The sequence below is a fragment of the Prionailurus bengalensis genome, chromosome D4 (assembly GCF_016509475.1).
Source record: "Prionailurus bengalensis isolate Pbe53 chromosome D4, Fcat_Pben_1.1_paternal_pri, whole genome shotgun sequence".
NCBI classification, from domain to species: domain Eukaryota; kingdom Metazoa; phylum Chordata; class Mammalia; order Carnivora; family Felidae; genus Prionailurus; species Prionailurus bengalensis.
This window is the reverse complement of record NC_057359.1, coordinates 81,990,050-82,013,934: the sequence shown is the minus strand read 5'-3', so window position 1 is coordinate 82,013,934 and position 23,885 is coordinate 81,990,050. Positions and strand designations below refer to the sequence as shown.

General features: G+C 40.8%; 1 protein-coding gene across 1 annotated transcript; it reads right to left on the bottom strand.

Annotated features, from left to right (window-relative positions):
* Positions 1 to 276: 276 nt before the first annotated feature.
* On the bottom strand, positions 277 to 1,272 carry LOC122474432 (olfactory receptor 1L3-like). The gene has a single exon (XM_043565302.1). The coding sequence runs from the start codon at positions 1,252 to 1,254 to the stop codon at positions 277 to 279; it is 978 nt and encodes a 325-aa protein (XP_043421237.1). The 5' UTR covers positions 1,255 to 1,272.
* Between the last annotated feature and the right edge of the window lie 22,613 nt (positions 1,273 to 23,885).

Sequence of the window (23,885 nt, the reverse complement as noted above, 5' to 3'; positions counted from 1 at the left end):
AGGGGTAAAAGGAATGTGATTTTCTGGAATAGAGAAATATTGTAATCTGCATTGTAGCATAGGTACTAAGACATGAATGATACTGTCAACCATGACATAACAGAGACCACAGGGCTGAAAAGTACAGGGTGCAACTACAGTTGAGCAAAGAGTATATTTTTACAAAATTTGCCTTACATCCTGGTGTGTGTATGTGTGTGTATGTGTGTGTGTGCACCTATGAGTGTGTGCAGGCATGTGTACATGAGCACACACAACCATACTCACACCTTATAATCAGGATCCATGGATTTTGTTGGCTTGTGTAGTAGAAAGCATATCCATTTGAGCCTTAATCCTGCTTATCAGTTTCTCTAAGCCCCGTTTCATGTCTTTGTTTCTCAAACTGTAGATAAATGGATTCAACATGGATGTCAGTACAGTGTAGATGATTGTTGCTACTCGGTCCTTGACAGTATACCTGGACAAAGGGTGGAAATATTCATAGCTAATACTCCCATAAAACAGAGTCACCACAGTGAGATGGGAGCTGCAGGTGGAGAAGGCTTTGCATTTTCCAGACGCCAAGGGAATGTTGAAGACAGCAATGAGGATTCTTAGGTATGAGATGATGATGCAGATACATGGGGCCATCACAGAAGCCATCCCTTCTGTCATGACCACAACTTCATTAACAAAGGTGGAAGAGCAGGCCAGTTTCAGAACAGGGTTGACATCACAGAAAAAATGTTGGATTACATTTGATGCGCAGAACGTGAGCCGATTCACCAGGAGGACATGTAGGAGGGAGTGGAGGCAGGAGAAAGCTATGGAGAAGGCCAGCAGCAACGTACAGCGTCTGTGGTTCATCACAGTGACATAGTGGAAAGGATTACAGATGGCTACATAGCGGTCAATGGCCATAACTGCCAGGAGATAACTGTCTATGTTTCCAAAAACCAGGAAAAAATACATCTGTGTCAGACATTCAGCATAGGAAATGGTCTTTGTCTCTGATAAGAAGTTCACTAACATCTTGGGGACCACGACTGTTGTGTAGCAAATATCAGCAAAGGACAAGATGCTCAGGAAGAAGTACATGGGGTTTTGGAGTTTGGGATCAGAGCGGATAGCCAGAATGATGAGCAGATTCCCCGTTATAGTGACCAGGTACATGATAAGAAAGAGAGCAAAGAGTGGCTTCTGGTCCTCAGGGTGAGAGGAGAGTCCTATGAGGATGAATTCAGACAGTCTTGTCAGGTTGGACATTCCCATGGACTTGAATGCACCTACAGATAAAAGGTCCTGTCAATTAATGGTTCTTATGTCATCTAGGACATGCACCTTTCCATCTGGTTCTTGCAATGAGAATTATCAGTTACTAATAGAGCATTTACTTCAATGTTTTTCTTTATGAATATGGGCAAATGAGAGCCAGAAGTGTATTTTCACTTGTTCTTTTAGAATTTTTGAGATAGAGATCTATAGAAAATAGATTCAAGAGGAAAGAGAGAGGAGCACAGAGAGAGAGAGAGAGAGAGAGAGAGAGAGAGAGAGAGAGAGAGAGATTACCGTCTTCTTTTCCAGTGCTGATAATCACAGGATTCACAGATACAGTCTGTGACTAAGGTTCAGGTCAGCTTCTCATAAAGGTTATTTTTGGCTAAGCCACCCCTATATAATCATGAAGTAGCTATCTCACCTAATTTGTGGTTGAAGAATAACAATCTTTTTAAACAAACATGCTTATTTCCACAGCACTTGCAACAGAAGCAGGATAGTCATTAAAAAACATTGAACTGAATGTAGAACTGAATGTAAGAAGTTAGGGGCAAAGAGAGCTGGGGAAGGGAAAGTGAAAGGGAAGGAGTATATTTTTATGAGAAAATTCTCTCCCCAAATTCCCTTTCTTCAGCTGATAATTCCTATTCTGAGGTCTGGGCTATGTGACTCACAGGTAGACTGGGTGAATAAAGATTATAGAGTATAGATATAAAATCTCAACATTTAGCACAAACATAAGGTCACTCTCTTAGCATCCAGTGATGACTAATTATCTCTCTGAGATCAGATATTTACACCTTTTCACGAGGTATTCTCAACATTGACTTCTTACCAGGGAAGGACATTGAAGTCTTGTCTCATGTATTTATTCCCCTCCTCTGATTTCTGCTCCATGGAAAAGAAGACAAACTGTGCTTAGAGACAGCAAACAGAAAATGTGCCTGGTTGTAAAAAATCTAAGGTTTCTTGAATATGAATGCTCCCTTCCATGGATTCTTACCACCCTTCCCAAGCTGTAGATACTTACAGCCCCTACATCCCTCATGGGAGATTCTTCTGATACTGTGTCACTAAATCCCTGGTGTTTGGTGGAAGAGAGAGTAAGAAGAGAAACACACATTAACCTTTTACAGGATTGTCTCCAAAGGTTCAGAAGAATTGTATGTGTTCTCCCTCCCTAGGTGGCCGCGTATCCCTCACCTCAAACATCTGGGTAGAATCCAACATCTGCATAGCCTGGTGTAGGTGTCCAAGATGGACAATAATTTTCTGTTCCTAGCTCTTGTAACCTCTCTGAAACAATAAGCTTCTGTCCCTGGCTTAGTGGGTGATGTCCCATATATCAGTGAGGACAGAGCACCAGGCAGGGACACCTAGGTCCAGTTTCCATCTTGAAAAAGTTTTATTTGGAGTTCCCCTTAGTGCCTCCATTTGTTCAAATTACAACTCCCTGGAAGAACTACAACATCACGTGTATCTTCAAGTTTATTTTTATGTATTTATGTATTATTTAAGTGTCATTGGCATATAACATGTTAGTTTCTGGTGTACAGCATAGTGCTTCAACATTTATATACTTTATGAAGTAATTACCAGGATAAATGTAGCTACAATCTGTCACCATACAAAGTTGTTACAATCTTAAACTATATTAACTATGCAGCACATTACATCCCTATGACTTATTTTTCAAAATTTACTTATTTTTATTTATTACTGAAATATAATTATTTTTTAATATCAGTAGTTTTTTGTTTTTATTATTAATTCTACTTTTTAATTTTTTTCCAAATTAGCATATAGTGCAACAGTGATTTTAGGAGTAGATTCCTTATTGCCCCTTACCCATTTAGCCCATCTACCCTCCCACAATCCCTCCAGTAACCCTCTGTTTGTTCTCCATATTTAAGAGTCTCTTATGTTTTGTCCCCCTCCCTGTTTTTATATTATGTTTGCTTTCCTTCCCTTCTGTTCATCTTTTCTGTGTCTTAAAGTCCTCATATGAATGAAGTCATATGATATTTGTCTTTCTCTGACTAATTTTGCTTAGCATAATACCCTCTAGTTCCATCCACGTAGTTGCAATGGCAAGATTTCATTCTTTTTGACTGCCGAGCAATACTCCATTGTCTATATATATACCACATCTTCTTTATCCATTCATCCATTGATGGACATTTGGGCTTTTTCCATACTTTGGCTATTGTCAATAGTGCTACTATAAAATGGGGGTGCATGTTTATGAAACAGCACACCTGTATCCCTTGGATAAATACCTAGTAGTGCAATTGCTAAGTCATAACGTAGTTCCATTTTTAGTTTTTTGAGGAACCTCCATACTGTTTTCCAGAGTGGCTGCACCAGCCTGCATTCCCACCAACAATGCAAAAGAGATCCTCTTTCTCTGCATCCTCGCCAACATCTGTTGTTGCCTGAGCTGTTAATGTTAGCCATTTTGACAGGTGTAAGGTGGTATCTCATTGTGGTTTTGATTTGTATTTCCATGATGATGAGTGATGTTGAGCATTTTTTCATGTGTTGGTTGGCCATCTGGATGTCTTTTTTGGAGCTGTGTCTATTCATGTCTTTTGCCCATTTCTTCACTGGATTATTTGGTTTTTTTTGGGTGTTGAGTTTGATAAGGTCTTTATAGATTTTGGATACTAACCCTTTATTTGATATGTCATTTGCCAATATCATCTCCTATTCTGTCAGTTGCCTTTTAGTTTTGCTGATTGTTTCCTTCGCTGTGCAGAAGCTTTTTATTTTGATGAGGTCCCAATAGTTCATTTTTGATTTTGTTTCCCTTGCCTCTGGAGATGTGTTGAGCAAGAAATTGCTGTGGCCAAGATCAGAGAGGTTTTTGCCTGCTTTCTTCTTGAGGATTTTGATGGCTTCCTGTCTTTCGTTTAGGTTTTTCATCCATTTTGTGTTTATTTTTGTGTATGGTGTAAGTAAGTGGTCCAGGTTCATTCTTCTGCAGGTCCCTGTCCAGTTTTCCCAGCACCACTTGCTGAAGAGACTGCCTTTATTCCATTGGATATTCTTTCCTGCTATGGCCAAGGATTAGTTGGCCATATGTTTGTGGGCCCATTTCTGAGTTCTATATTCTGTTCCATTGATCTGAGTGTCTGTTTTTGTGCCATGAAATATAATTATTATAAAATTTAATATATGTTTCAGGTTACAGCATATTGATTCAACAATTTTGTATATTAGTCAGTGTTCACCACAATAAGTGTAACCACCCTCTGTCACCATACAATATTATTACAATATTATTGACTATATTTCTTATGCTGCACTTTTATTTGCATGACTTACTTATTTTATAACTAGATGTTTATATTTATTTATCCCCTTCTTTTATTTTTCCCAACCCCCTTCTGGCTACCACCAGTTTGTTCTCTGTATTTGATTCTGTGTTTGTTTGTTTTGTTTTACTTTTATATTTCACATATAAATGAAATTATATAGTATTTGTTTTTCTCTGTCTGACTTATTTCACTTAGCATAATACATTCTATGTCAATCCATGATGTAGAATATGGGAAAATTTCATTTTTAAAATATCTGAGTAACATTCCAGTGTGTGTGTGTGTGTGTGTGTGTGTGTGTGTGTGTGTGTATCCAGATACCACCCCACCACCGGTCAGAGTGGCTAAAGTGAACAACTCAGGAAACTACAGATGTTGGTGAGGATGTGGAGAAATGGGAACCCTCTTGCACTGTTCATGGGAACACAAACTTGTGTAGCTGCTCTGGGAAACAGTGTGGAGGTTCCTCAAAAAATTAAAAATAGAACTGCCCTATGACCCAGCAATAGCATTACTAGGAATTTATCCAAGGATACAGGAGTGCTGATTCATAGGGGAACATGTACCCCAATGTTTATTGCAGCACTTTCAACAATAGCCAAATTATGGAAAGAGCCTAAATGTCCATCAACTGATGAATGGATAAAGAAGATGTGGTTTATATATACAATGGAATACTACTTGGCAATGAGAAAGAATAAAATCTGCTGCCATTTGCAGCAACATGGATGGAACTGGAAGGTATTATTGCTGAGTGAAATAAGTCAGTCAGAGAAGGACAGATATCACATGTTTTCACTCATATGTGGATCTTGAGAAACTTAACAGAAGACCATGGGGAAAGGGAAGGGGAAGAAAATAGTTACAAACAGAGAGGAAGGGAGGCACAAACCACAAAAGGCTCTTAAATACAGAGAACAAACTGAGGGTGAGTGGGGGTGGGGGATTGGGGGAAATGGGTGATGGGCATTGAGGAGGCCACTTGTTGGGATGAGCACTGCGTGTTGTATGTAAGCGACGAACCATGGAAATCTACCCCAAAAAAACAAGAGCACACTTTACACACTGTATGTTAGCCAATTTGACAATAAATTATGCTTAAAAAAAAGTCTCTTATGGTTTGCCTCCATCTCTGTTTTTATCTTAATAGTCTTCCCTTCCCTTATGCTCATCTGTTGTGTTTCTTAAATTCCATATGAGTGAAATCATATATCTGTCTTTATCTGCTTGACTTATTTTGCTTAGCATAATACACTCTAGTTCCATCCATGTTGTTGTAAATGACAAGATTTCATTCTTTTTTTTTTTATTTTTTTTTTATTTTTGGGACAGAGAGAGACAGAGCATGAACGGGGGAGGGGCAGAGAGAGAGGGAGACACAGAATCGGAAACAGACTCCAGGCTCTGAGCCATCAGTCCAGAGCCTGACGCGGGGCTCGAACTCACGGACCGCGAGATCGTGACCTGGCTGAAGTCGGACACTTAACTGACTGCGCCACCCAGGCGCCCCGACAAGATTTCATTCTTCATCACCTAGTATTATTCCGTTGCATATAGGTACCACATCTTCTTTATCTATTCATCAGTTGATGGATATTTGTGCTCTTTCCATAATTTGGCTGTTGTTGATAGAATTGCTATAAAAATTGGGGAGCATGTCCCCCTCTTAATCAGCAGTTTTGTATCCTTTGAATGAATTCCTAGTAGTGCAATTGCTGGGTCATAGGGTAGTTCTCTTTTTAATTTTTTGAGGAAACTCCACACTGTTTCCCAGAGTGCTGCACCAGTTTGCATTCCCACCTACAGTGCAAAAGTGTTCTCCTTTCTCTACATATTCGCCAACACCTGTTGTTTCCTGTGTTGTTGCTTTTAGCCATTCTGATAGGTGTGAAGTGATATCTCATTGTAGTTTTGATTTGCATTTCCATGATCATCAGTAAAGTTGAACATCTTTTCATGTGTCTGTTGGCCGTCTGTATGTCCACTTTGGAAAAATATCGCTTTTTGTTTTCTGTCCTTTTTTTTTAGTTCGATTATTGTTTCTTTTAGGTATTGTTGGTTGTTTCCATATTTAAAAAATGTGTTTTCCTTTAATAGACTTAATTTTTTTAGAGCAGTTAAGGAGTCCAGAAATAGACTCAAGTATGTATTGGAACTTATTATTTGATACTGGGGTAATTCAGTGGAAAGTTGTGTTTTATTAAGTAAATATTTTGGCATCTTATATAGATAAAGTATTTTATATAAATATTTTCCAGATGCACTAAAACTAAAGGCCTAAAAATAAACCAATGAAACACTAGAGTTGATTTTGAAAAGTTTTTAGTTTAAATTTTAGTTAGCCAACATACAGTATAAATATTGGTTTCAGGGGTAGAATTTGGTGATTCATCACTTACCTACAACAGTGCTCATCACGACAGGTGCACATCACCCATCTAACCCATCTCCCATCCACCTTCCTCCATAAACCCTCAGTTTGTTCTTTATCATTAGGACTCTTGTGTGGTTTGTTCCCCTGTCTCCTCTCCCCACCCCCGTATACTCATCTGTTTTGTTTCTTAAGTTCCACATATGAGTGATGTGGTATTTGTCTATTTCTGATTGGCTTATTTTGCTTATCACAATACACTCTAGCTCCATGCATGTCATTGCAAATGGCAAGATTTCATTCTTTTTGATGGCTGAGTAATATTCCATTGTATATATGTACCACATCTTTATCCATGTATCAGTTAATGAACATTTGGGCTCTCGTCTTAGTTTGGCTATTGTTTATAATGCTGCTGTTAGCATTGGAGTGCATGCATACCCCTTTGGGTTTGTGTTTTTGTATCATTTGGGTAAATACCTAATAGTGCAATTGCTAAAATGTAAGGTAATTCTATTTGTAGTTTTTTGAACATCCATACTATTCTCTAGGGTGGGTGCACCCCTTTGCATTCCCACTAACACTGTAAGAGGGTTCCCCTTTCTCTGGATCCTTATTAACACCTCTTGTTTCTTGTGTTGTTAATTTGAGCCATTCTGACAGGTGTGAGGTGGTATCTCATCACGGTTCCAATTTGTGTTGTCCTGATGGTGAATGATGGTGAGCTTCTTTTCATGTGTCTATTAACCATCTAGATGTCTTCTTTAGAAAAGTGTTTATTCATGTCTTCTGCCCATTTCTTCACTGGATTATTTGTTTTTTGGGTGTTGAGTTTGGGATATTCTTTATAGATTTTGGCTATTAACCCTTTATATGATATGTCATTTACAAATATAATCTCCCATTCCATAGCTTTGCTTCTTGGTTTTGGGGAAGAGAAATATCTCTTCTTTTCTCTGAAAGGTCAATGTCTTTTTCTTCTCTTGTCCCTCTTCATACATTGGCTGGGGAAGCAGGAGACTTGAGTGGTGCTTGATGGGGACAGACCTTGTGCTAGCTCCTCCCCCAAAGCCCTGATGTGTGGGGGCTGATTGGCCAGTGGTAGAGCATCCTTTAGAATGTAGGGATTAGAACTTCATCCTTGGCTTTGGACCTCAGTTGCTGTTCTGTCACAACAGGTTACCTCCCCTGGAAGTCCTTTTGCCAGGTGCATTTTGGGCAGCCCAGCACCTGCCCAAAATTTTCAGCCCAGCAGAAAATTTCCCATGGGCACTTTCAGTCTCACACTCCCCAGGCTCATGCCATCTAATGACTCCTTATTCCCTGGAAACTTATTGAGAGTGTAGAAGGGACAAGTTTGGGCCCCTTAGACACCCACAGTTCCTTCTTTTTTTTTCAGTATATGAAGTTTATTGTCAAATTGGTTTCCATACAACACCCGGTGCTCATCCCAAAAGGTGCCCTCCTCAATACCCATCAACCACCCTCCTCTCCCTCCCACCCCCCATCAACCCTTAGTTTGTTCTCAGTTTTTAAGAGTCTCTTATGCTTTGGCTCTCTTCCACTATAACCTCTTTTTTTTTTTTCCTTCCCCTCCCCCATGGGTTTCTGTTAAGTTTCTCAGGATCCACATAGGAGTGAAACCATATGGTATCTGTCTTTCCCTGTATGGCTTATTTCACTTAGCATCACACTCTCCAGTTCCATCCATGTTGCTACAAAGGGCCATATTTCATTCTTTCTCATTGCCACGTGGTACTCCATTGTGTATATAAACCACAACTTCTTTTTTTTTCTCCTTTATTGGGTTTTATTGACCCTTTATATATATATTCACCTGGATCCCAACCCCTGGAGATTCTTTTTTTTTTATATGAAATTTATTGTCAAATTGGTTTCCATACAACACCCAGTGCTCATCCCAAAAGGTGCCCTCCTCAGTACCCATCACCCACCCTCCCCTCCCTCCCACCCCCCATCAAACCTCAGTTTGTTCTCAGTTTTTAAGTCTCTTATGCTTTGGCTCTCTCCCACTCTAACCTATTTTTTTTCCTTCCCCTCCCCCATGGGTTTCTGTTAAGTTTCTCAGGATCCACATAAGAGTGAAAACATATGGTATCTGTCTTTCTCTGTATGGCTTATTTCACTTAGCATAACACTCTCCAGTTCCATCCATGTTGCTACAAACGGCCATATTACCTTCTTTCTCATTGCCACGTAGTACTCCATTGTGTATATAAACCACAATTTCTTTATCCATTCATAGGGTGATGGACATTTAGGCTCTTTCCATAATTTGGCTATTGTTGAGAGTGCTGGTATAAACACTGGGGTACAAGTGCCCCTATGCATCAGTACTCCTGTATCCCTTGGATAAATTCCTAGCAGTGCTATTGCTGGGTCATAGGGTAGGTCTATTTTTAATTTTTGAGGATCCTCCACACTGTTTTCCAGAGTGGCTGCACCAATTTGCATTCCCACCAACAGTGCAAAAGGGTTCCCGTTTATCCACATCCTCGCCAGCATCTATAGTCTCCTGATTTGTTCATTTTGGCCACTCTGGTGTGAGATGATATCTGAGTGTGGTTTTGATTTGTATTTCCCTGATACGGAGCGACATTGAGCATCTTTTCATGTGCCTGTTGGCCATCTGGATGTCTTCTTTAGAGAAGTGTCTATTCATGTTTTCTGCCCATTTCTTCACTGGGTTATTTGTTTTTCGGGTGTGGAGTTTGGTGAGCTCTTTATAGATTTTGGATACTAGCCCTTTGTCCGGTATGTCATTTGCAAATATCTTTTCCCATTCCGTTGGTTGCCTTTTAGTTTTGTTGGTTGTTTCCTTTGCTGTGCAGAAATTTTTATCTTCATAAGGTCCCAGTAGTTCATTTTTGCTTTTAATTCCCTTGCCTTTGGGGATGTGTCGAGGAAGAGATTGCTACGGCTGAGGTCAGAGGGGTCTTTTCCTGCTTTCTTCTCTAGAGTTTTGATGGTTTCCTGTCTCACATTCAGGTCCTTTATCCATTTTGAGTTTATTTTTGTGAATGGTGTGAGAAAGTGGTCTAGTTTCAACCTTCTGCATGTTGCTGTCCAGTTCTCCCAGCACCATTTGTTAAAGAGGCTGTCTTTTTTCCATTGGATGTTCCTTCCTGCTTTGTCAAAGATGAGTTGGCCATACGTTTGTGGGTCTAGTTCTGGGGTTTCTATTCTATTCCATTGGTCTATGTGTCTGTTTTTGTGCCAATACCATGCTGTCTTGATGATGACAGCTTTGTAGTAGAGGCTAAAGTCTGGGATTGTGATGCCTCCTGCTTTGGTCTTCTTCTTCAAAATTACTTTGGCTATTCAGGGCCTTTTGTGGTTCCATATGAATTTTAGGATTGCTTTTTCTAGTTTTGAGATGAATGCTGGTGCAATTTTGATTGGGATTGCATTGAATGTGTAGATAGCTTTGAGTAGTATTGACATTTAAACAGTATTTATTCTTCCAATCCATGAGCATGGAATGTTTTTCCATTTCTTTCTATCATCTTCAATTTCCTTCATAAGCTTTCTATAGTTTTCAGCATACAGATCTTTTACATCTTTGGTTAGATTTATTCCTAGGTATTTTATGCTTCTTGTTGCAATTGTGAATGGGATCAGTTTCTTTATTTGTCTTTCTGTTGCTTCATTATTAGTGTATAAGAATGCAACTGATTTCTGTACATTGATTTTGTATCCTGCAACTTTGCTAAATTCATGTATCAGTTCTAGCAGACTTCTGGTGGAGTCTATCGGATTTTCCATGTATAATATCATGTCATCTGCAAAAAGTGAAAGCTTAACTTCATCTTTGCCAATTTGGATGCCTTTGATTTCCTTTTGTTGTCTGATTGCTGATGCTAGAACTTCCAACACTATGTTAAACAACAGCAGTGAGAGTGGGCATCCCTGTTGTGTTCCTGATCTCAGGGAAAAAACTCTCAGTTTTTCCCCGTTGAGGATGATGTTAGCTGTGGGCTTTTCATAAATGACTTTGAGGATGTTTAAGTATGTCCCTTCTATCCCAACTTTCTCAAGGGTTTTTATTAAGAAAGGTTGCTGGATTTTGTCAAAGACCTTTTCTGCATCGATTGACAGGATCATATGGTTCTTCTCTTTTCTTTTGTTAATGTGATGTATCACGTTGATTGATTTGCGAATGTTGAACCAGCCCTGCATCCCAGGAATGAATCCCACTTGATCATGGTGAATAATTCTTTTTATATGCTGTTGAATTCGATTTGCTAGTATCTTATTGAGAATTTTTGCATCCATATTCATCAGGGATATTGGCCTGTAGTTCTCTTTTTTTTACTGGGTCTCTGTCTGGTTTAGGAATCAAAGTAATACTGGCTTCATAGAATGAGTCTGGAAGTTTTCCTTCCCTTTCTATTCTTGGAATAGCTTGAGAAGGATAGGTATTATCTCTGCTTTAAACGTCTGGTAGAACTCCCCTGGGAAGCCATCTGGTCCTGGACTCTTATTTGTTGGGAGATTTTTGATAACTGATTCAATTTCTTCACTGGTTATGGGTCTGTTCAAGCTTTCTATTTCCTCCTGATTGAGTTTTGGAAGCGTGTGGGTGTTTAGGAATTTGTCCATTTCTTCCAGGTTGTCCAGTTTGTTGGCATATAATTTTTCATAGTATTCCCTGATAATTGTTTGTATCTCTGAGGGATTGGTTGTAATAATTCCATTTTCATTCATGATTTTATCTATTTGGGTCATCTCCCTTTTCTTTTTGAGAAGCCTGGCTAGAGGTTTGTCAATTTTGTTTATTTTTTCAAAAAAACCAACTCTTGGTTTCGTTGATCTGCTCTCCAGTTTTTTTAGATTCCATGTTGTTTATTTCTGCTCTGATCTTTATTCTTTCTCTTCTTCTGCTGGATTTAGGCTGTCTTTGCTATTCTGCTTCTATTTCCTTTAGGTGTGCTGTTAGATTTTGTATTTGGGATTTTTCTTGTTTCTTGAGATAGGCCTGGATTGCAATGTATTTTCCTCTCAGGACTGCCTTCGCTGCATCCCAAAACTTTTGGATTGTTGTATTTTCATTTTCGTTTGTTTCCATATATTTTTAAATTTCTTCTCTAATTGCCTGGTTGACCCATTCATTCTTTAGTAGGGTGTTCTTTAACCTCCATGCTTTTGGAGATTTTCCAGACTTTTTCCTGTGGTTGATTTCAAGCTTCATAGCATTGTGGTCTGAAAGTATGCATGGTATGATTTCAATTCTTGTATACTAATGAAGGGCTCTTTTATGACGCAGTATGTGATCTATCTTGGAGAATGTTCCATGTGCACTCGAGAAGAAAGTATATTCTGTTGCTTTGGGATGCAGAGTTCTAAATATATCTGTCAAGTCCATCTGATCCAATGTGTCATTCAGGGCCCTTGTTTCTTTATTGACTGTGTGTCTAGATGATCTATCCATTTCTGTAAGTGGAGTGTTAAAGTCCCCTGCAATTACCACATTCTTATCAATAAGGTTGCTTGTGTTTGTGAATAATTGTTTTATGTATTTGGGGGCTCCCGTATTCGGCGCATAGACATTTATAATTGTTAGCTCTTCCTGATGGATAGACCCTGTGATTATTATATAATGCCCTTCTTCATCTCTTGTTACAGCCTTTAATTGAAAGTCTAGTTTGTCTGATATAAGTATGGCTACTCCAGCTTTCTTTTGGCTTCCAGTCGCATGATAAATAGTTCTCCATCCCCTCACTCTCAATCTGAAGATGTCCTCAGGTCTAAAATGAGTCTCTTGTAGACAGCGAATAGATGGGTCTTGTTTCTTTATCCATTCTGATACCCTATGTCTTTTGGTTGGCCCATTTAGTCCATTTACATTCAGTGTTATTATAGAAAGATATGGGTTTACAGTCATTGTGATGTCCGTAGGTTTCATGCTTGTAGAGATGTCTCTGGTACTTTGTCTCACAGGATCCCCCTTAGGATCTCTTGTAGGGCTGGTTTAGTGGTGACGAATTCCTTCAGTTTTTGTTTGTTTGGGAAGACCTTTATCTCTCCTTCTATTCTAAATGACAGACTTGCTGGATAAAGGATTCTCAGCTGCATATTTTTTCTGTTCATCACATTGAAGATCTCCTGCCACTCCTTTCTGGCCTGCCAAGTTTCAGTAGAGAGATCAGTCATGAGTCTTATAGGTCTCCCTTTATATGTTAGAGCACGTTTATCTCTAGCTGCTTTCAGAATTTTCTCTTTATCCTTGTATTTTGCCAGTTTCACTATGCTATGTCGTGCAGAAGATCGATTCAAGTTACGTCTGAAGGGAGTTCTCTGTGCCTCTTGGATTTCAATGCCTTTTTCCTTCCCCAGATCAGGGAAGTTCTCAGCTATTATTTCTTCAAGTACACCTTCAGCACCTTTCCCTCTCTCTTCCTCCTCTGGAATACCAATTATGCGTATATTATTTCTCTTTAGTGCATCACTTAGTTCTGTAATTTTCCCCTCACACTCCTGGATTTTTTTTATCTCTCTTTTTCTCAGCTTCTTCTTTTTCCATAATTTTATATTCTAGTTCACCTATTCTCTCCTCTGCCTCTTCAATCCAAGCCATAGTTGTCTCCATTTTATTTTGCAGTTCATTGATAGCATTTTTTAGCTCCTCCTGGCTGTTCCTTAGTCCCTTGATCTCTGTAGGAAGAGATTCTCTGCTGTCCTTTATACTGTTTTCAAGCCCAGCGATTAATTTTATGACTATTATTCTAAATTCACTCTCTGTTATATTGTTTAAATCCTTTTTGATCAGTTCGTTAGCTGTTATTTCCTGGACGTTTTTCTGAGGGGAATTCTTCCGTTTCATCATTTTGGATAGTCCCTGGAGTGGTTTTGGACTGCGGGGCACTTCCCCTGTGCTGTCTTGAATATCTTCCATTGGTGGGCGGGGCTGCAGTCAGACCTGATGTCTGCCCCCAGACCCACCGCTGGGGCCACAGTCAGACTGGTGTGTGCCTTCTCTTCCCCTCTTCTAGGGGCAGGATTCACTGTGGGGTGGCGTGGCCCATCTGGGCTACTTGCACACTGCCAGGTTTGTGGTGCTTGGGATCTGGCGTATTAGCTGTGGTGGATCGACAAGGTGCATGGGGGCGGGAGGGGCAGGCTCAGCTCGCTTTTCCTTCAGAGATCCACTTCGGGAGCACCCCTGTGGCACCGGGAGGGAGTCAGACCCGCTGGAGGGACGGATCCGCAGAAGCACAGCGTTGGGTGTTTACGCGGTGCAAGCAAGTTCCCTGGGAAGAACTGGTTCCCTTTGGGATTTTGGCTGGGGGTGGTCGAGGGAGATGGCCCTGGTGAGCACCTTTGTTCCTCGCCAAGCTGAGTTCTGTCATCCGGGGCTCAACAACTGTCCTTCCCTTTGTCCTCCAGCCCTCCCGTTCTCTGAGCAGAGCTGTTAGCTTATAATCTTCCAGATGTCAAGTCCCGCTTGCTGTCGGAACACACTCTGTCCGGCCCCTCCGCTTTTGCAAGCCAGACTCGGGGGCTCTGCTTGGCCGGCAGGCCGCCCCTCCACCCTGGCTCCCTCCCGCCAGTCCGTGGAGCACGCACCGCCTTGCCGCCCTTCCTACCCTCTTCCGTGGGCCTCTCATCTGTGCTTGGCTCCAGAGACGCCATTCTGCTAGTCTTCTGGCGGTTTTCTGGGTTATTTAGGCAGGTGTAGGTGGAATCTAAGGGATCAGCCACCCATAGTTCCTTCTGAGCAAGATGACCTCACCATAAATCCATGGCAGGGAGAGAAACCCTAAGCAGAATCTCATGCAATATACCTGTGTTCCTTCTTGTAGGAGTTAGGGCTGCCAGGACAGAGGTTGACCAAAGGTGAATAAGTCAGCAGCTGAGTACCTGAATTGTAACCAGAATGTTTTACTATTTTCTGAATGTCTTTTTCAGTCTTGGTAGTACTTGGTTTTCTCTTTTTTTTCCTGACCTAGTAGTGCATCTGAGTTCTTATTTTTATTTGTTTTTACTTTCAGTAAATTCCTACAGTAAATGCTCATAATTTAAGATGATAAACTAATTAACAATCTCAGAAAGAAATAGAAAAGGAAGTTCAATTAATGTCAGGTCAAGTAAAATGTTACCAGGAAATACCATGTACTCATCTTTGCCGTCACCTGTGTTAGAAGGCAGGATAAGGCACTGTCACAGGTTCTTCTTTGTCAGAGGTTGACAGGAAGGTAAGACCCTCTCATTTCCCCCACATAATTCATGAGACTGATGACGGCCATATTGAAAGGTCCCGTGGTCACATTAATTCTTTACCTACTTGAGACTTCATTTAATCAGTGTTCCCTTGTCTTTTTGTTCCAATGTTGATTTTGTTCACCCCCATCTCTCATTAATTGAGTTCTGGGTCTTATTTCTAGGCAAGCTAAAGACTATGGTTAAGTTCCCAGTTTTATATTGCCTGAGATAATCCATGAATTAGAGGAAGTCAGGTTTTGAAAACAGATTTTATTGCCAAAATGGAAGATTCATGGCAAGCAGATATTGTGAATTAAATATTTGAGGATTAAGTTCGGTTTATTGTTCAGTTCTCACCAGCAAAATTATCAAAGGTATTGTATTAGTTTTCTGGGGCTGTCATAGCAAAGTGCCACAAACTGGGTGGCTTAAGCAATGGAAATTTATTTTTTCACATTTCTGGAGCCTAGGAATCTGAGGCTAAGGTATTGACAGGCTTGGTTTCTTTTGGGGACTCTTTTTGAGTTGATATCTTCTGTGCCTTCACATGGGGTTGCCTCTGTGTGTCTGTGTCCTAATCTCCACCTTTTGGAAGAATGCTACCTGGATTAAGACTCACCTGAATGACATCATTTTAAGTTAACTACCTCTCTAAAAACCCTATCTCCAAACAAATCACAACTTGAGATGAGGGTGGTGGTGGTTAGGATTTTAATCTACAAATTTGGGGGGGAGGAACACAATTCAGTCCAACCCCAATGTATTAGATACCAAATTCTTAGCTTTTTTTTTTTTTTTTTCTGAAATTTATTGACAAATTGGTTTCCATACAACACCCAGTGCTCATCCCAAAAGGTGCCCTCCTCAATACCCATCACCCACCCTCTCCTCCCTCCCACCCCCCATCAACCCTCAGTTTGTTCTCAGTTTTTAACAGTCTCTTATGCTTTGGCTCTCTCCCATTCTAACCTCTTTTTTTTTTTTTTTTCCTTCCCCTCCCCCATGGGTTCCTGTTAAGTTTCTCAGGATCCACATAAGAGTGAGACCATATGGTATCTGTCTTTCTCTGTATGGCTTATTTCACTTAGCATCACACTCTCCAGTTCCATCCACGTTGCTACAAAAGGCCATATTTCATTTTTTCTCATTGCCATGTAATATTCCATTGTGTATATAAACCACAATTTCTTTATCCATTCATCAGTTGATGGACATTTAGGCTCTTTCCATAATTTGGCTATTGTTGAGAGTGCTGCTATGAACATTGGGGTACAAGTGGCCCTATGCATCAGTGCTCCTGTATCCCTTGGATAAATTCCTAGCAGTGCTATTGCTGGGTCATAGGGTAGGTCTATTTTTAATTTTCTGAGGAACCTCCACACTGCTTTCCAGAGCGGCTGCACCAATTTGCATTCCCACCAACAGTGCAAGAGGGTTCCCGTTTCTCCACATCCTCTCCAGCATCTATAGTCTCCTGATTTGTTCATTTTGGCCACTCTGACTGGCGTGAGGTGATACCTGAGTGTGGTTTTGATTTGTATTTCCCTGATAAGGAGCGACGCTGAACATCTTTTCATGTGCCTGTTGGCCATCCGGATGTCTTCTTTAGAGAAGTGTCTATTCATGTTTTCTGCCCATTTCTTCACTGGGTTATTTGTTTTTCGGGTGTGGAGTTTGGTGAGCTCTTTATAGATTTTGGATACTAGCCCTTTGTCCGATATGTCATTTGCGAATATCTTTTCCCATTCCGTTGGTTGCCTTTTAGTTTTGTTGGTTGTTTCCTTTGCTGTGCAGAAGCTTTTTATCTTCATAAGGTCCCAGTAATTCACTTTTGCTTTTAATTCCCTTGCCTTTGGGGATGTGTCGAGTAAGAGATTGCTACGGCTGAGGTCAGAGAGGTCTTTTCCTGCTTTCTCCTCTAAGGTTTTGATGGTTTCCTGTCTCACATTTAGGTCCTTTATCCATTTTGAGTTTATTTTTGTGAATGGTGTGAGAAAGTGGTCTAGTTTCAACCTTCTGCATGTTGCTGTCCAGTTCTCCCAGCACCATTTGTTAAAGAGGCTGTCTTTTTTCCATTGGATGTTCTTTCCTGCTTTGTCAAAGATGAGTTGGCCATACGTTTGTGGGTCTAGTTCTGGGGTTTCTATTCTATTCCATTGGTCTATGTGTCTGTTTTTGTGCCAATACCATGCTGTCTTGATGATGACAGCTTTGTAGTAGAGGCTAAAGTCTGGGATTGTGATGCCTCCTGCTTTGGTCTTCTTCTTCAAAATTCCTTTGGCTATTCGGGGCCTTTTGTGGTTCCATATGAATTTTAGGATTGCTTGTTCTAGTTTCGAGAAGAATGCTGGTGCAATTTTGATTGGGATTGCATTGAATGTGTAGATAGCTTTGGGTAGTATTGACATTTTGACAATATTTATTTTTCCAATCCATGAGCAGGGAATGTCTTTCCATTTCTTTAAATCTTCTTCAATTTCCTTCAGAAGCTTTCTATAGTTTTCAGCATACAGATCCTTTACATCTTTGGTTAGATTTATTCCTAGGTATTTTATGCTTCTTGGTGCAATTGTGAATGGGATCAGTTTCTTTATTTGTCTTTCTGTTGCTTCATTGTTAGTGTATAAGAATGCAACTGATTTCTGTACATTGATTTTGTATCCTGCAACTTTGCTGAATTCCTGTATCAGTTCTAGCAGACTTTTGGTGGAGTCTATCGGATTTTCCATGTATAATATCATGTCATCTGCAAAAAGCGAAAGCTTGACTTCATCTTTGCCAATTTTGATGCCTTTGATTTCCTTTTGTTGTCTGATTGCTGATGCTAGAACTTCCAGCACTATGTTAAACAGCAGCGGTGAGAGTGGGCATCCTTGTCGTGTTCCTGATCTCAGGGAAAAAGCTTTCAGTTTTTCCCCATTGAGGATGATGTTAGCTGTGGGCTTTTCATAAATGGCTTTTATGATCTTTAAGTATGTTCCTTCTATCCCGACTTTCTCAAGGGTTTTTATTAAGAAAGGGTGCTGGATTTTGTCGAAGGCCTTTTCTGCATCGATTGACAGGATCATATGGTTCTTCTCTCTTTTTTTGTTAATGTGATGTATCACGTTGATTGATTTGCGAATGTTGAACCAGCCCTGCATCCCAGGAATGAATCCCACTTGATCATGGTGAATAATTCTTTTTATATGCCGTTGAATTCGATTTGCTAGTATCTTATTGAGAATTTTTGCATCCATATTCATCAGGGATATTGGCCTGTAGTTCTCTTTTTTTACTGGGTCTCTGTCTGGTTTAGGAATCAAAGTAATACTGGCTTCATAGAATGAGTCTGGAAGTTTTCCTTCCCTTTCTATTTCTTGGAATAGCTTGAGAAGGATAGGTATTATCTCTGCTTTAAACGTCTGGTAGAACTCCCCTGGGAAGCCATCTGGTCCTGGACTCTTATTTGTTGGGAGATTTTTGATAACCGATTCAATTTCTTCGCTGGTTATGGGTCTGTTCAAGCTTTCTATTTCCTCCTGATTGAGTTTTGGAAGCGTGTGGGTGTTCAGGAATTCGTCCATTTCTTCCAGGTTGTCCAATTTGTTGGCATATAAGTTTTCATAGTATTCCCTGATAATTGTTTGTATCTCTGAGGGATTGGTTGTAATAATTCCATTTTCATTCATGATTTTATCTATTTGGGTCATCTCCCTTTTCTTTTTGAGAAGCCTGGCTAGAGGTTTGTCAATTTTGTTTATTTTTTCAAAAAACCAACTCTTGGTTTCGTTGATCTGCTCTACAGTTTTTTTAGTTTCTATATTGTTTATTTCTGCTCTGATCTTTATTATTTCTCTTCTTCTGCTGGGCTTAGGCTGCCTTTGCTGTTCTGCTTCTAGTTCCTTTAGGTGTGCTGTTAGATTTTGTATTTGGGATTTTTCTTGTTTCTTGAGATAGGCCTGGATTGCAATGTATTTTCCTCTCAGGACTGCCTTTGCTGCGTCCCAAAGCGTTTGGATTGTTGTATTTTCATTTTCGTTTGTTTCCATATATTTTTTAATTTCTTCTCTAATTGCCTGGTTGACCCACTCATTCGTTAGTAGGGTGTTCTTTAACCTCCATGCTTTTGGAGGTTTTCCAGACTTTTTCCTGTGGTTGATTTCAAGCTTCATGGCATTGTGGTCTGAAAGTAAGCATGGTATAATTTCAATTCTTGTAAACTTATGAAGGGCTGTTTTGTGACCCAGTATATGATCTATCTTGGAGAATGTTCCATGTGCACTCGAGAAGAAAGTATATTCTGTTGCTTTGGGATGCAGAGTTCTAAATATATCTGTCAAGTCCATCTCATCCAATGTCTCATTCAGGGCCCTTGTTTCTTTATTGACCGTGTGTCTAGATGATCTATCCATTTCTGTAAGTGGTGTATTAAAGTCCCCTGCAATTACCACATTCTTATCAATAAGGTTGCTTATGTTTATGAGTAATTGTTTTATATATTTGGGGGCTCCGGTATTCGGTGCATAGACATTGATAATTGTTAGCTCTTCCTGATGGATAGACCCTGTAACTATTATATAATGTCCTTCTTCATCTCTTGTTACAGCCTTTAATTTAAAGTCTAGTTTGTCTGATATAAGTATGGCTACTCCAGCTTTCTTTTGGCTTCCAGTCGCATGATAAATAGTTCTCCATCCCCTCACTCTCAATCTAAAGGTGTCCTCAGGTCTAAAATGAGTCTCTTGTAGACAGCAAATAGATGGGTCTTGTTTTTTTATCCATTCTGATACCCTATGTCTTTTGGTTGGCGCATTTAATCCATTTACATTCAGTGTTATTATAGAAAGATACGGGTTTAGAGTCATTGTGATGTCTGTATGTTTTATGCTTATAGTGATGTCTCTGGGACTTTGTCTCACAGGGTCCCCCTTAGGATCTCTTGTAGGGCTGGTTTAGTGGTGACAAATTCCTTCAGTTTTTGTTTGTTTGGGAAGACCTTTATCTCTCCTTCTATTCTAAATGACAGACTTGCTGGATAAAGGATTCTTGGCTGCATATTTTTTCTGTCTAGCACCCTGAAAATCTCGTGCCAATTCTTTCTGGCCTGCCAAGTTTCAAAAGAGAGATCAGTCACGAGTCTTATAGGTCTCCCTTTATATGTGAGGGCACGTTTACCCCTTGCTGCTTTCAGAATTTTCTCTTTATCCTTGTATTTTGCCAGTTTCACTATGATATGTCGTGCAGAAGATCGATTCAAGTTACGTCTGAAGGGAGTTCTCTGTGCCTCTTGGATTTCAATGCCTTTTTCCTTCCCCAGTTCAGGGAAGTTCTCAGCTATGATTTCTTCAAGTACCCCTTCAGCACCTTTCCCTCTCTCTTCCTCCTCTGGGATACCAATTATGCGTATATTATTTCTTTTTAGTGTATCACTTAATTCTCTAATTTTCCCCTCATACTCCTGGATTTTTTTATCTCTCTTTTTCTCAGCTTCCTCTTTTTCCATAACTTTATCTTCTAGTTCACCTATTCTCTCCTCTGCCTCTTCAAGCCGAGCTGTGGTGGTTTCCATTTTGTTATGCATTTCGTTTAAAGCGTTTTTCAGCTCCTCGTGACTGTTCCTTAGTCCCTTGATCTCTGTAGCAAGAGATTCTCTGCTGTCCTGTATACTGTTTTCAAGCCCAGCGATTAATTTTATGACTATTATTCTAAATTCACTTTCTGTTATATTATTTAAATCCTTTTTGATCAGCTCATTAGCTGTTGTTATTTCCTGGAGATTCTTCTGAGGGGAGTTCTTCCGCTTGGTCATTTTGGATAGTCCCTGGCGTGGTGAGGACCTGCAGGGCACTTCCCCTGTGCTGTGGTGTATACCTGGAGTTGGTGGGCGGGGCCGCAGTCAGACCTGATGTCTGCCCCCAGCCCACCGCTGGGGCCACAGTCAGACTGGTGTGTGCCTTCTCTTCCCCTCTCCTAGGGGTGGGATTCACTGTGGGGTGGTGTGGCTCGTCTGGGCTACTTGCACCCTGCCAGGCTTGTGATGCTGGGGATCTGGCGTATTAGCTGGGGTGGGTAGGCAAGGTGCTCGGGGGCAGGAGGGGCAGGCTTAGATCGCTTCTCCTTAGGTGATCCACTTCAGGAGGGGCCCTGTGGCAGCGGGAGGGAGTCAGATCTGCTGCCGGAGGTTTGGCTCCGCAGAAGCGCAGAGTTGGGTGTTTGCGCGGAGCGAGCAAGTTCCCTGGCAGGAACCGGTTCCCTTTGGGATTTCGGCTGGGGGATGGGCGGGGGAAATGGCGCTGGCGAGCGCCTTTGTTCCCCACCAAACTGAGCTCTGTCGTCAGGGGGCTCAGCAGCTCTCCCTCCCTTTGTCCTCCAGCCTTCCCGCTTTCCGAGCAGAGCTGTTAATTTCTGACCTCCCAGACGCTAAGTCGCGCTTGCTGTCGGAACACAGTCCGCCGGGCCCCTCCGCTTTTGCAAGCCCGACTCGGGGGCTCTGCTTGGCCGGCGAGCCGCCCCTCCGCCCCGGCTCCCTCCCGCCAGTCCGTGGAGCGCGCACCGCCTCGCCGCCCTTCCTACCCTCTTCCGTGGGCCTCTCGTCTGCGTTTGGCTCCGGCGACTCTGTTCTGCTAATCCTCTGGCGGTTTTCTGGGTTATTTAGGCAGGTGTGGATGGAATCTAAGTGATCAGCAGGACGTGCGGTGAGCCCAGCGTCCTCCTAAGCCGCCATCTTGCCGCCCCTCCTCCCAAATTCTTAGCTTTTTAAGAGTCATCACTTAGGATCGACATATAATCCGGGGAAGAGTTGCAGGAGAAATCAAAACAATGGAACAGATTTGATGATGCTAGAGAGTCTCTTGCAAGGTCCTTTAAGTCTGTGAATGTCAGAGTAGAGTGAATGTGTACCTTGATCCCAATATGAGGGCTGTATTTGTGCTCCTCTTGTTCTTGCAGTTACAAAGAACAATAGAAAATGGTGGCATTGTATTTGTAGACAGCAGAGGACTGGCTATTGCCCTCAGTATTTTTTCTGGAGGGAATACAAATGTTTTCCAAGGCCTGGAATGGTTCATGTAAATAGATGAATGAGAGAGACAAAAGTCAGGTTGATGGAGAGAAGAGGCTAGACTAAGATCAAAGGGCTGTGTCAAGAAGCCCTTCATGATGGCCAAGGCTGGTATCACCATTGGATCATCATTACAGAGGAATCATAAAAGCCAGTCACCAATCTCAAAAGCAAGCCCTAACCATAATTCACGGTAATAAATGAATGGAAAAAATGCTGACTTCAGATGTCAGCAACTGATTCCAGTACAGGACCAAAGGATAGACTAATCTAAAAGAGAGACCCTCTCTGTCTTTGGAGACATCAGGGAAAAGCTGGATAAGCCCTGATAGTTTTAAATGGGGCTTGAAAGGAGCAATGGTATCCATGAAGGGTGAGAAAGGATTAAATGGGGCTTATGAATAAATCAAAAGTCACTGGGGAAATATTGGATTGGATGGAGAAAAGTCCATACCGAGCTATGATTAGGTAGACTGAGGGCTCAAAATAAAAGATAAATGAAACTATAGACTTAAATTTATAGAAATTAATTCCATTTTTACATGCCCAGCGTATGGTGACTAAAACTGCACTTTTTATATGTACCAGTACTTTTTGTGTCCAAACTTACAGCAGACATTGTAATCAGTCTTTATTCATCCTTGTGTATTCAGCCCAGAGTTCTTTTGCTATGTAAGTGTAAAGTAATTCACCTTACTGGTTTCTTAAATAATTCATTTTCCAGCTAATTTGTGAGCCTTTTTCATATCAGTCCTTTTAAACCAAAGGCTCTCACTAGTAGTTTACATACGTTGATTTTTACTCTATCTTCAGTGACCATATGAAGCATTTCTGATAGAAAAAAATACTACTTCATTAAAAAAAACACTACAGAAGAGATGGAAGTATAGGCCTCTATAGAGAGGATACAGGTAAGGAGCTCCAGAAAGTGTAGGTTGATGAATGCACCCTGAGCATATGAAGGGTGTGATGTGTAGAGGCCAAAACATGTATAGAGGCACAGAGCTGGTTTACTAATAGTCAGTTGGGTGATTGATGTTAGTTGTTTTGACTCTAATGACTCCAGAGCCCAAGATATTCAGCTGTTTTGAGAAGTAAAAGCAGGACCATGGTTATATCATGGCATGACCAGGGAACACAGCCTCTATATTTGGGAAACTCCTAGTCTGCTAGTCTGAGAGTGAGGTTACACACACACCCACACACACACACAGACATGCATGCACATGCAGATACACACATGTATGCACACCTGTAAAAATTTTTCTAACAGTTTCAAACAGAATAAGTGGTTATGTGTGCAAAATATATTTGCACATATATATTTGATTTCTACATAGTTGTATATAAAAATTCTCTGGTAATTCAAGTGGCCAAACTTGGCTGGAAATTTATAAACTGAAGGAAATATGGGGGGTTCCTAATAAGTATGGAAGGAGTAAAGGGATTGTAATTTTCTGGAATCAGGGAGTATTTGGGGATGATCTATACTGCAGCTTCGGTACCAAGACTGGGTAGTCATGTGGAACCATGGTATGACAGAAAGAGCAGGGTAGGAAAGTACGCAGTGCAGGTAAAGTTGATCAAAGTGTATTCCCTCACGTGTGTCTATCTGGATGTGTGTGTCTGAACACACACCCACACCCACACTCACACCCACAACTTTCAA

Excerpts from the sequence above, each read along its gene's own strand:
- LOC122474432 (XM_043565302.1), bottom strand. The coding sequence starts at position 1,254 with ATGGGAATGTCCAACCTGACAAGACTGTCTGAATTCATCCTCATAGGA.